Here is a 13,557-nt window from a genome sequence, read left to right as displayed (position 1 = left end):
GAAAAAGAAATGGCTTTATTCAGGTGAAGATAAAAAGTACCTTCACACAGCATCGCATCAGCTCCATTTTCAATATACTGATTTAATCTACCTATGATTTTAGAGTAATTTCATCACCACGTGTTATCATGGGCCTGTTGACAAGCATTGTGCTGAAATGTTTTGACTTTTTTTCCTGTTGTTTTAATAATGTCTGTTGAAGTAGTTGAGTTTCATTCGTTTTAATTGAGAAATAGCCCATGATAGCATTGACTCTTAAGTAATAACAAGAAGAGATAAGTTACCTAAAAGAAACCCTGATGTTTGCTAACTGCTGTATCTAGCGGTAGTGTTACATACCAGAAGGGTGCTTAGTTCTCAACTTTGGTGGCTTTAAAAATCATTTGTTAAAATCTGATGTTCGTGCTGCATTGTCACTATCAAACCAAACATGGCTTAGGCTGTAAATCACATCGTTGCCATTTGATATCTTCTGAAGTGGTTGATTTTTGCAATTAAAAAGAGAAATTGCCACTGTATTATTTTTTCTGTCTGTTCCAGATACCGTGCTTCCCAAGTTCAACATTGACTTTGTTGTAGCTCTGCTGAGGCAGGAGAATGCTAAAGACATGTGTGTCATCCAGCTACCTCCAGAAGTCAAATACTGTGATTATTTCATAATCGTCAGCGGATCTTCACCACGACATCTCCATGCAATGGCACAGTACATGCTGAAAATGGTAAGACAGTTCCCCCTGCACTCTCTGGGGTTTCGGGAATGGTTTTAAATGTTGTGACAGGAATTTTCTCAGGATTGCACATATATGGGTGTACCAGACAAGAAGAAACAAATTATCCGTATGTTATTTAGTCCTGAATGCATCTAGCGACTAACTGTAATGTTTTTCCTGTAGTGCTACTACTCAAAACATAGATAATTTATTTAAAAACCAGAGCTTTCTGTATTTAGAGCAGCGATGACGTTAGCACAGTTTGGTGGCTTGAACAAGAGTGATGTGAAATTCGCAAACTAAAATTCTGCCTCAAGAAGGCAGAAGTTGTATTAATGTGATTTTTGAACGTACTAAATTTAAGTGATTAATAGGTACTCTGTTACTTGCATAACTTGCTAGCATTACACTGACAGCTTTCCATCTGCCCCAGACCAGGAGCTCTGCAAGGGCAGAGCTGCTGGGGAGACCTGGCATCCTCAAACCTGGGAAGCCTGAGCAAGCACTCACGAGTGGCCAAGCTTTTCTGGCATTGAAAATTTTCTAGGCAAAAAGTAGGCTGAACCTTAAGATGTAAAGCAGAGCAGGTGCTCAGGAGTGCTGGTAGGCAGCGGGCTGGCTTTACCATTACAGTACCTAAACCATTATGGTGATGCGTGATCTACACTAAAAAGCAGAGGCGCTCATGTGTAGCATGAGTCTTGCTTTCCTTGCAGTAACTTGTAAATAGCAAAGTCCCAGCTACTGCTTACCACTTCCCATCTGGTTTCATGTTAGAGGACGAAATTAACACAACTCTCTTATAATCTGTTCACCGTTACACAGCCTTTAAAGACAAGGCTGAAGGAAAGTTGCAGTGGAGATATGCCTATTTAAATAGCTGATGGCAGTGCATGCAGGACTCTTTAGGAATTTAAGCAGACTTTCATGGGCATTGACAGTTACCTGCTTTTGAGGACATCTCGCAAGCTAACTGAAAGAAAGGAAGGTGAACTAGTTCTGAATTACATTTTGAAAGTTCTCCATTCTGGTTTGCAGACTGAGGCTGTTGTCCAGCAGCCAGCACTGTATGGGAAGGAGCAGGAATGGTGGTATTTTGTGAGAATTGCTTTCCCCTTGAAGTGGGACTCATTTGCTAGCCAGCCGTGCTGTTACAACCTGTTACACTGTATTGTGCCTTCCCTGGCAGAAAAGACTGACAGCAGCCAGGCAGTTTCAGTCTCTGTTCTGGTTGTGGCCTTGTGCTGAAATAAGTGTTTGGTTTAATAATTGCTTGGGTTTTAATTTGAGCTTGAAAAAAGTTTCAGTATTTGTTTTTTGACTGCTTCAGCTAAAGTAGAAATTGGAATAAGGGAGCTCTGTGAAGATGCAGTTGACTTCACATTTTGTTTTCTATGGATGCTTCTTGTAAAGAGACAAGTAGGTTATGGCCAGATCTGAAAGTGACAGTACTTAAGCTTCTAGTTGTCAAACTTCTTTAGGTGTGGTGAGTGCCTAGGTGGGAGGAGCTGAGCCTCTGAGCTGTCATACATGAAGGCCACCATGTTGCACATGGAACAAACCACTTTGCCTTAACTGAGCATTTGCAGTTGTGCTTTGAGCTCCCCCACACACAGAGTGGTTCATAGCTTGAGAACCTGTGTGCCAGTCATGCTTGCTTCCCATCTGGCTGTAAGTGTTGAGAGCATGTACTCAAGAGACAGGAGGTTTGTTTGAATGCTTTCCTCATGACATGGGTTGAAACTTGTTTTCTTCCCACATCCTTCCATCTGGGAAGAGGGTAAACTTGGCATTTCCAGCTCTGCATCCTTAACTAGCCAATATAAAACAACGAAAGGTATCTGAAAGGAAATAAAATTAGTGGTAATGGCAGCCACAGGTAACTGAAAGGCTACTTGAATGCCAAGCAATTGTATTCAGTGTTCATCTTGAGGAAAAGATGGGCACCTATAAAATTCATGGATAGATAACTATATGGGAATTCTGAGTATTAGGGTTCTAGATTTGATACTAAATCCCACTGAGAAATCTGTACTTGTTTTCAAGTGCTGCAAGTGTTTTGGTTTGTTTGGGATTTTTTGGATTTTTTTTTGGGCGCAGATCCCAAATCTAACATGATCTAATCCATTAAAGATTCAAGACAACTCTAGACAACTCAGCAAGGTCAGTTTATCTGTTAAGTTTGGTTGCTTTTAAGTAAACATTATGTGTTTAATTTTCTGCCATTGTTTCTTCTCTCAGTACAAGTATTGCAAAGAAGAAAGCAGCCGTCATACGCGGATTGAAGGGAAAGAGACAGATGACTGGCTGTGCATTGATTTTGGTAAATATTTGTGAATCTGACACATGGGAAGTTCTGCATGAGCTCTCTGTTGAAGGAAGCATCTCACCATGTACCTTGATAGCTGTGAAGAGTTCACAATACTCTGCTGTTTTGAAGTCCCAGTTGTTGCTTGAACTCATTGTGGTACTAAATAATTTTTCACTAAAGATCATTGGCACCGAGAAGAAAGCAGTAACTACTCTTCATACAGCTAAAACAGCTCTTAATAAATTGAAGGTAACAGTGATAGAAACAGAAAGACTACTGCAGGCAATTTTCTAAGGTTTATGTAATTCCTCTTTGGGTGAGTGGGGCTCTTTGCTTGCTGCCTTAGTAGTGACCTATTGAACAAGACTTGTCCACTGTCCAGATCATACCATGACATGGAGCAAAACATCAGTCCTAAGAAATTGAATTTAATTCTTTATTCTACAAGCGTGAAGCTCTCTACACAACCGTAGAAGACTGCATTCGGAAAGCACTTCTCCTTCACTGTGAGCTCTGCTTAAAAGCAAACATGGGTGGGTGGAGCACTGCAGCCAGCGAAATTAAACCTTGGTTACTTTACTGTTAATGGGTTTTATAGTTTAACTGAAAAGCAGTTGAAATTTAAGGGCATAACCAGAAAAAAACTGCATTAGAAGTATATTGGAATTAATGTTCTCTACTATTGTTTGCACAGGATTAATGAAAACCTGTAAGAAAAATCTTATTATGTCAAAATTTGGACCTATTTCATTGTAAAAACTACCTGAGAGATGTGAGCAACACACCTAAGGAAATTCACTTGGCTATAGCTCAATGTTACTGGTGATACAGGAAAGCTGAAGGGCCATCAGGGGACTCTTCCAAGTAAAATTTCTTTTTACTTACTGCCTTCTGTCCCCTAGAAGTTGTAACTTCTTTGGTCTGGAGTCTTGTGAAAGCATTTTAATTTAAGCCAGGGTGTTGTCCCTCTCATTCTCTTGGCTGTATTCTTAGAGTCTTTTAAAAGACTACCCAATTCCTAACACAGTTCAAGAACTTCAATCAGCAGTGTAAGAGGAGACCTCCCATCAGCTGACCTGTTACATCTAGCCAGAATGGGGATGGAAGACTTGAGTTCTTTGTGCAGCTGGAAACATAGTAGGGCTTTACAGTTCACCTTAATTTATTGTGAATTCTGTTCTGTGCAGGTAGCGTAGTGGTGCATTTCATGCTGCCAGAGGCACGAGAAGTTTATGAATTGGAGAAGCTATGGACCCTTGGTTCCTACGATGACCAGTTAGCACAGATGACTCCACAGTCACTACCAGAAGACTTCGTCTTTAGACTGACTCCAGACCACAGCGATCATCTGGAGAAAGAACTTCATACAGCTGTTGAGTGGAAAGAGAAATGAGTGTGCTTGCACGGGTCTGAGAGGCACATACAGACTTCATTAGTGACTTAGCAGTCACTACACTTGATCAGTACGAAACAGTGTTTATTGGATGTAGGTAGCTAAAGTTCTGAACAAGCTACAGATATGATCACTCATAGTATCCTGGAGGTTGGAAAGGAAGCCTTGATTCCAGCCATAAAATATCAAAGAGGGAATCCTATCATAAGGGAGCTTCCTGGGGGAGTCACTGTTGCAGTGGAATTTGCAGTGAGAAGAGCAGGGCAAAGAGCTGCTTAAGCTCCTTACCCTGAAACTCAGGTTTAGCCTCTAGAGTAATTGCTTTTCTTTGAAAGGCCTGCTTGTAGAAGCAATGCAAGAAGACTTGAGGTTTGCAAGATAAAACTATGTGAAATAGTACAGTTTAGATGAGGCTTCTGGTATTAAGCCATTTGCTTCTGGTCAAGATGAAGCAAGTCATGCTCTGCTCTGGAAGAGAAGAAAGAGACTGCTGTTGCTGAGCACATGAGCTGAGAGCAGCAGTGACAAATGTGCCTTGAGTTAACAAAACAGTAAGTCAGTTTTTTCACCCAAGGCCAATCTGGTTTTAGTAATAGTAATAAAAAAAACACAGCCCTGAAGAGCTTCAATTCCTTGTCTTTATGTTAAAACATTCAGCTCATTCTAAGTGTGCAGCTGGCTCCTTTGCTGGTTTTCCTCTCACCTAGTTTCTGGAAAAGAATGCTAAGCAAATGTACTATGACAGTGTACACCCCAGGTTCCTTTGAGATGGGCAAAAGTAGCTCTAAAGGAAGCCCTTTCGTCACTGAGCATTATTTGCTGTTGATGGGTCTCTTCAGCACTTCCACAAGTTGTGAAGTGTATTCTTTGATTGCAGCACGGTCTAATAACCAGTTAGTAGAGCTTCAAGATGGTAACACAACTTGTCTGGTTGTATTACCACACAAAGCAAGATGCTTTTCTCAACTACAGGACAGTGTTTTTGTCACTGGATTAGGATCTCTTCTGGAGAAGCTTGCTCAGCTGTGCATCAGGAAACGGGAACAGTAGATCTTTAGGGTAATCACTTTTCCCCCTACAGCCCCACAAAATAGTTGAAGGCCCTGTCTGCATGTGTTCCCTACACATCAGCTGCTGTTTGTGACCTTGCTTTTCCTGCTTACGGTTGTGTTCCAGGGGAAGGGGTGGGTTGGTTTTTAAGAAACAGGTAACCAACCTTCTCCTTCATTTCTGACTGGTCACTTTTTCTTGCTGTGCCTACTCTGTTCCTTGAGGAATAACTGCCCCTGAGTTCACCTGCTGTTCAATACCAGGCAGCAGATAGTTCTGCAATTTAAACAAGGACCATTTATTAAATGTGGTTAAACTGTGCAGGTAGATAAAACATCTTTGCCCTCAAAATAAATGGTAAGTCTGACTGCAGAGAAAGATTTTCATGCTTCATGAATGCTGTCATGAATGTTTCATGATATTTGTAAGTAATCCACATGGGGGAAAGATAACCTTGGCTGTCTTAAGAGTGATGGGTTCTAAATCAAACATTTCCTCCTAGGAGGGATATGTAGGAGTAACTTTGGATCGTTCCCCAAAACCATTTGCCTTTTACTGCTGTGGCTGAAGATAAGTAATGCTAGACGAATAGGGGCAGGCTCAGCAACCATTATGAGGCTATATGAATCCATATTTAGTAACTGGAACTACATACAGTATCTTGTAACAAAAAGAGCTCTCAGAATAGAACAGAAAAAGGTAGGGACCAGCTTCCCTGGGAGCAGGCTGGGACTCCTACAGCTGCAAAGAGGTCGTAGTCTGCAAGGCAAGACAAAGAAAAGTGAAAATAGAATTAACTGAGGAGACAAAAAACAGTAAAATAAAAAAGTAACTGAATTTACTGCCAAAGCACATTGTGAAGAGGAGCAGTCATTGGTTGGTATTAAACAATCAGGACTGCAGGCTCAGGAAAAGAACTGCCTCATCCCCCATTGAACAGAAGCCATCATAGTCTGTGCTGAGCTACTGCCATTCTTCAGCCAGGTTACCTGCCTGCCCAGGGGAGCCTTTGATATGGGATCTGGGAATTAAAGCTGCTTTAGATGATCAGTACTGTGCAATGTTAAACCCCTTTTGGAGGTGAAACAGTTGGGAATGGTTTCAGTTCTATGGATCAGGTGATTTCTGTGTCAAATAAACACAGAGCAACTTGTCCAGTGAGTCTAGATATTCATCATTCAGTCCTTTTTACAGAGGCAGGTGCAGGTTTGACTGCAGGATCCCTTGATGATGGGATGAACAGGAGAAACAGTTATCAAGGTGGAACTTCAGTAGTCATTTCACTGAATTCCTGCACTGCATTTGAGTAGCTTCGTTATCAAGCAGTGTGTGTCCATCAGTTGAGGGAACATCTGCTACATACAGCCCAGCTCGAGTGCTTACTCTGTGATTTTTCACATTCCTTTAGAAGTCCTGTGCCCTGGTACATCAAGACCATGCTGTCCTGCACAACATACATGCTTTGTTTAATGGAAACTAATACAAAGAGCGCATGCCTTTGGAATTGCAGCTTAGGAATAAAAGCTTTGGAAGGTTAGAAGCAAATAAAAGCATCATGATTAAGCAAATGCTTAAAACAGTCAGGGGTTTAGCTGTCACAAATGCACCAGCGATACAGAGGGAGGCATAACTTCTTATGATGCTGGTTCTGAGAAGATAGCTCCGTACTGGTGTGCCAAATTGAGCCAAGAGTTCCCTGTGAAATGCAATACCCTATGCAGTGTCTTCTGCAGACATCATTTCTTCAGTTCCCTCTTTCTGGTGGGTTGGCCCCCCAAAATGGGTTGTGAAGACAAGTAGGAGCCTGCAAGAGTTTGGAAAACCAGTTTGGTTTTCCACTCCTCTTTCAAAATCACAGAATTACATTATTCATGATGCTCCTTCATTCTCCAGCCCCTCTCTCTCACTCTAAAGCAGTCACTTAAACATGTAGTTTCATTTCTATTCCAAATGTTAAAGAGGATCTAAATGGAGAGGCCATACCACCTCACTGGCAAGTGGTGCATGTTCAGGCATGGTGGTAGGAGTGAGATACAGGTTGCCTGCCATCAGATTTCCTTGCTAGTGGGACTAGTTCTGCCTATCCAGGTTTTTAGGGCCGTGTTGACTGCACAGCCTCATCATGCTGAGCACGCCAAAAGTAATCTGGGTAAAGCCCAGCTCCCCAGAAATCACTGCAATTCAGTTCTCAGTTCAAACCTGTTAAAGATCCGTTCTTGTTTGCTCTGGGTCAGGATGGTCAAGCACACATCCCTCCCACAGCAAACCAGCCTCAGGGAACTGCATGAAGCTGAAACCATGGACTGCAGGTTGTACTACAGACTGTATGGCATTGTTGTATGGGAGGGGGAAGATAAACTAGAAGTGACAGAAGTCACTGCTTGCATTAGGAAGTGCAAACATTATAACCTGGCTGCTGGCTGCCCTGGTAGCTATGGAATGAATATCTGTGAATGAGTGTTCATCCTTATCCAGTTATTACGGACAGAAAACCACCTTCAACCAAAGTACCACGAAACAGTCTGTCCCTATGCCTCATTAACTTAAAAAAACACCACACGACTTTATCTGATGATAGGAGTTAAACTCTTTATTCCATTCAGAGGCATCTGGCAAGTGGAGCTGCATTGGGGGGCACATTACAGATGAAAAATGATCCATACTTTGTGGATATTGAAATCATTTACAGTATTTACTTTCTAGCTATTCCCAAATACTCCATATTCCCAAGTTTCAATTGAAAAGAAAAACATGATTTACCATATTAAGTCTAGAAATTTAACGAGAGATGACAGTATTTAAATCAGCTGATGTAAATGCAGCACCTATTTGTAAAGTCATTTTTCTGGAAAATCATGAAGTCAAATCCTTCTCAAATGTTAAGAAAGGAATGTCGGACTGACTTAAGCCTCAACAGAAATTAAAACGCTATGACTTCTCATACTTCAGTAATTTTAAATTCATTGTAAGAACAAAAAACATTATCCTCCTAAAGGCTAGATGAAGGTCACTGTCAAAAAAGGAAAAAAAGAAACTCATTTCTCTTTGCTAAAACTACAACATAAGTTTGTGGTTTTTAAACCAATTAGTAAAGAAGAGATGCAGGAAAAAACCACTTCAGACCATTTTCAAAATTAGCTAATCTGTACAACAATGATCTTTGGGAAAATCATCTAGTCTATGTAGTAATGCCTCTATTTCAACATGAACCTAAGAGGTAGATAACAAAATGATGAAACAAATGTTTTTGCTCGTTGTGCCCCTCAAATCAGTGCAGCATGGTGATTCTGATCATCTCATGCACAAAAAACATCACAAAAAAAGGTTCAGAGGTAATAGCATGGCTCTGTCGACCACACACACAGGCGCGCGCGCGCACACTCACACACACACAGCAGTCTTTATGCACCATGTGTTGCCACATACTTAGTTTTTTCTTTTTCTTAAACTGAGGTAGACTGAAGTTTATTGTAGAAACTTGAATGTGTCACTATTACCACAATCATCATTCAAATTACATTTGGAAATTCAAAAATTTGGTAACTTTCCTGTTATCCCTGCCTTTTGACATTTAGGTTTGTTGGGTTTTTTTTCTTCTCCTCTAATGGTTGGTTGCAGAACGTGCATAAATCCTGCTGCATCTATTATAAGCCAGGCTAGAGAGGTGGTTGGTTTTGTTTGTTTAACTTGTAATAGTTTTTAAAACCTTCAAAGTGGCTTAGTGTGGCCCATAACAGCGGCTGGATATGTAAACTTAGCCTTTCATTATCTTTCTATGTGATCAAACACTGTTTGACCTTCCCCCATCGTGGTAACTGAAAGCAGTATGATGTGATCTGCAGACAGCGGAGACCCTCCTGGCCTCAAATAGGCTCCGGCAGATCAACTGTTCTATCAAACTGAAGATGAAGCTTGCTCTTTGAACAAAATGGCAAAGTCCAAATGGGCTGCAAATGGTTAAATGTAGCATTATTAGGTAGTGATGGTCAAAGGCACAAAGGGTTCATGCATTCAATCAAGTAGCACAAAAAAAAAAATTCAGCCTCTTGCAGCCTTCTAAATTTTTTCCCCCAACCCCAGCCTCTTGCCATCACTTCCTTGTCCTGTTCCCAATAAAGTACCGTCACAAACTTTTTCATCCCATCTTAAAAGAAAACTAAACGGCATTGCTGCTATCAGAATGTTGGCATCATTCACTAGCTTTTGAACATTCACTGAATTTTTTTTTTTTCTCCTTTAGACAAATGATGGTGTTGAAGCCCTCAGCAAACCTGAGGCCGTGTTTTTTTTACCCACCTTACTCCCGTCAGCCAGCAGCTAGAAGTGCTCTGCTATATTTTTCCCCGATAAGTCTGTAAGTACTCCTGGCTGGTGGCTGATCAAATTTTAGTCTTTTTTTTAAAAAAATAAAATGCTCAAGAACTATTAAGCTTTATAAAGTATACAAAATACCAAAAAAAAAAAAGCAAAAAAGGAACAATTTCTCATTGAGGTACTAAATGCCTGAGGTAGTTTAGTAAAAATGCATATTTATCTTTTTATGCCCTGGCCAACACCATTCAACACTTCCCTTAGGTTATTCATGGCAGTGTTATGTAAAAATGCAACCAAATTCTTTAAAAAATGCCACTTGTTTCAACGTTGGGACTAACACTTAAACTCTTGTCGATTCCCTTGCTCTAACCCTAGCCCACCCGCAATCCCACCCGCCAAATGTGGTTGTTCTTTGACAACTGGACCTATAAGAGCAATGCCTTTTCTTTTTTTGTTTTTCTTTTTTCTTTTTTTTTGTTGTTTTTTCTTTACTTTTTAAACCAGTGAACTCAGAAGAGAAAGCTTCATTAAACCAAGTTCTAAAATTGTTGGGGAATAATAAGAACAATAAAAAAGACTAACGAGTTTATGTTAAATTGTGAGAATAGAACAAAAGGGAAGTGAAGGGGTCCTTATTTTTAAAGCTGGGTTTCAAAAGTTTGAGAGAGCCTAAAGAATACATTCTCAGAGACAGCGTTCAGCGGTTGCCTGGTCCTCGAACAGGTGATTGGCTTGGTGGATCTTCTGCATACAACTTCAACAGGTGCTCACCACCCGTCTCTCCGTCGCACAGTCTGTCTTTGGTCTGGCATCTGTCTCTGATGGGCCATTTCCTAAACCTTTATTTCCGTCTTGGCTGAGGCTGTCCACTTTGCAATGTTTTTTGCTGCTGCTGCTGCCTTCTTACCTGAGCCAGTATTTCCTGAATTTTTCTCTGAGCAAGCTGAAGGACAGAAAGAAGAAGAAACAACCCATCATGATGCCATGCTCCAGTGACTGCTGTCTACAACCGACTATAGGTGCTACTGGGAGTAAGAAAATCTGGAATAACCAAGTTCCTCGTACCGACAAGGCTGCTCATTAGTTAAAATACACTTGGGTTAGTCATGATGCACAACTTAAAGTTCAACTGTTTTTCCACCTAGCACAACTACCTGCATGGTCAGTTTTCACATCAGTAATACAGAAAGCATGAGCATAGGAAGGCAGCTACCCACATCAAGATTATTGGGGCTACAGGCTACTTGGCATTTTACTCCTCTGGAGATACTAATGTTTTATAAAAACACCCACTGTTTTAACAGAGAGTGGACAACTGTTTTATACACCAGGGAATCCAGAAGGTCAGACTAAGGAGTACCAGCCCCCCACCTTCTTCCTGAACTACAAGTCACCTGTAGCAAAGTATCAAAAGGAATCAGTCTAAACTAAGAGTTAAGAGAGGGAAGAAATCTTATGATCCTTTTCTTAATGATACTAAATCAACAGATTGGGCCATGTGGACAAATTGCACGTACAGATGCAGTCCTTGCCAGGTATTATGAGATGCCTTTTATCTCCCATCCAAATTTCAGTCCCACCACAACCTGGCTTTTCTTTTGCTTTAAAAGTTTTAGCAGTGCCAGAGTCTATATATATCAATAGGAGAATTTAAGAAGATTGTTTTACATATGTAACAGTGCAATATTGCGATAAAACTCTCACAGGCACGTGGGAAGTTTATTGCAGCAAGACAACTACAGCAGCCTGGCAAGCAGTGCCTTCTGTATCATAAGAGTCTTCTGTCCCTTGGCTCTGAACATAGATAGGAAAGAAAGATCATGAAAACATCAAGGCAACACAAGTTCATTCCATTTCCTCCTACCTGGCATGCATAGAAGTGACCAGTTATTTTCACAACCACCTGATCATTTTCATCAGGTGTCTGGTCACGAGGGACTACAACTTCTGCACTTGTCAAGTTTTGAAGCTCATTTACCTATAAATAGATAGTAGAAAATTGTAAACAAGCATATCCCATAACCACCAAACCTCAGAGATACTGCTGACCAGAGACAACATCCTCTAAATTATGGTTTAAAAAAAGAAGCCCACTAACAGAAACCATCTTTGTGCAGCAGTGTGTGTGTGTGCTTTGCAAGATGAGCCTTCTTGTGTCTCTAACATAAATTAGCACCCAGTTCTCTAGGTTTGTGGAAGTGTTTTAAAGACTAAATACAACACACAGAAGGTGTTAAATATACGACTTAAAAAAAGCAAATAGATGCCACAGTGTTTACAGTTAAGCTTACAAGTTTAAGGTCAGAAAACTCATCCAGTGTGTAATGTAGGGAAGAAAAAAAAGGCAAAGTATTTATATATTTTTCCTTGAAAAACCTCCACAAGATGGAGAACTCCAAACAGATCACTGAGAAGTATCCAGATTATTTTCAGTAACCTATCAGCTTCCATAGTGCTAAGGAGAATTAAAGTCTTTGTCCTGTTTACGCACATTTTATTTGAGAAACACATAGCATTATTCAATAAAAATGGTTCAGATGAACAGCTTTTCAGAGATGTTTGCCCTTAAGCCCTTTCACCACTGCAGGCAATGAAAGAGGCCATGTTGCCTCCTGACACTTAACTTCAAGATCCCATTGTACTCAAGGATGGAGACCCAAGACTGAACCATTTCTTTGCAAATATCAGCCAGCTCCTAACTCACAACCATATGAGAATACTGGAGTACCGGCACCTTTTCAGGATTGATGTTATTTTAAGCAATAAACTAAGCCTAAGAAATGCCATCAATTAAGCTGACGCAAAAATAGAGGTTTTTATAACACTGAGGTCTGAATATGTCTTGATTTCCTACCAATTATTTAGAAATTATGCTTTCATTCAGTTGTGACCAGAAATGCCATCTTCAGGCACAGTGGATTTGATCTTTATTAAATGAGATTAGTGAAATCTTTTGGCTAAATCTGGCATAAATTAAGGTTCACAGAAGCAGGTCTTGAGTGGTAACATTCACTCTAAACAGCAGAACTACATTTATATCAGTAAAGCCCTGCAGATCTGACTCTGGCTATTGATTTTTGTTAAGAGTATTGGCTAGAGATTGGCTTCTCTTGACTCCTCAGTAGAAGAAAGGAAAGCTTAATAAGTACAGCAAAGAAAATAGTCCCTGCTTTAATTTAGGATTAGGTATTAGTTAGTTGAATGTTTAAGCCTTATACATACAGATACACCGAAATAAGAAACATAACACTACAAGTATTATTTCAGCTACTTACTGTTTTGCCTCCTTTACCAATAACTCTACCAGCAGCATAGGATGGCACTTTTATATGAGCCTCAAGTTTCACTTCTTCTTTAGGTCCAAAGAAATTTTCTTCTTTAAGTTTTCCATAGATTCTCCCTTGAGCCTGCAAAAGTGCTTTCAGTTAGAGAATGCGTTTACTGAAATCCAGTTAACTGCAAGAAAGCCCACAGAAAGGAGAATTCTCAATACATAGCCCTGACAGAGTGTTTTCCCTAAAAAAAAAAAAATAAAAAAATGCTATAACTATTTCTTTAAAAGAAGTCTTTGTACCAAACTAGGAAGCACCACTGCCCAGCCTTAAAGGCTGAATGACAAACCAGGAATCATGGAGCAGTTTCACAGCAATCATTATTATTCTGCTTTTCAGAAGAAACACAGCTTTTAAGAGAAATCATTGCGCTTCGGTAAAGAGTGGCGGAGAGAAAAACTGCCTGACTGAAGCATTTCTTATTACACCCAGAAGCACAGAATGCAA

The 13,557-nt window shown here is 40.3% G+C and overlaps 2 protein-coding genes across 2 annotated transcripts in view; one reads left to right on the top strand and one right to left on the bottom strand.

Moving 5' to 3' along the window:
- Positions 1–485: 485 nt before the first annotated feature.
- MALSU1 (mitochondrial assembly of ribosomal large subunit 1) lies at positions 486–4,982 on the top strand (the record flags this gene model as incomplete). Its single annotated transcript, XM_057420434.1, has 3 exons — positions 486–719; positions 2,952–3,033; positions 4,209–4,982. Coding segments are annotated over 3 exons (522 nt in total), but the record flags the coding sequence as incomplete, so codon positions are not given.
- A 3,045-nt stretch (positions 4,983–8,027) lies between these two features.
- Positions 8,028–13,557, bottom strand: part of IGF2BP3 (insulin like growth factor 2 mRNA binding protein 3) — a 115,382-nt gene continuing 109,852 nt past the window's right edge. Inside the window, exons 14-16 of the mRNA XM_057420438.1 lie at positions 13,054–13,185; positions 11,643–11,756; positions 8,028–10,721 (exon numbers count right to left, since the gene is read on the bottom strand). Of these exons, the coding sequence (XP_057276421.1) occupies positions 10,620–10,721; positions 11,643–11,756; positions 13,054–13,185 (348 nt within the window). The 3' untranslated portion in view covers positions 8,028–10,619. The remainder of the gene's footprint in view (positions 10,722–11,642; positions 11,757–13,053; positions 13,186–13,557) is intronic.

Source organism: Pezoporus wallicus, unplaced genomic scaffold (assembly GCF_028554395.1).
Source record: "Pezoporus wallicus isolate ANWC-B61680 ecotype Strahan unplaced genomic scaffold, APGP_CSIRO_Pwel_v1 contig_5441, whole genome shotgun sequence".
Taxonomy (NCBI): Eukaryota; Metazoa; Chordata; class Aves; order Psittaciformes; family Psittacidae; genus Pezoporus; species Pezoporus wallicus.
Note: the sequence above shows the minus strand (reverse complement) of the source record. Positions and strands in the feature narration are given on the sequence as shown.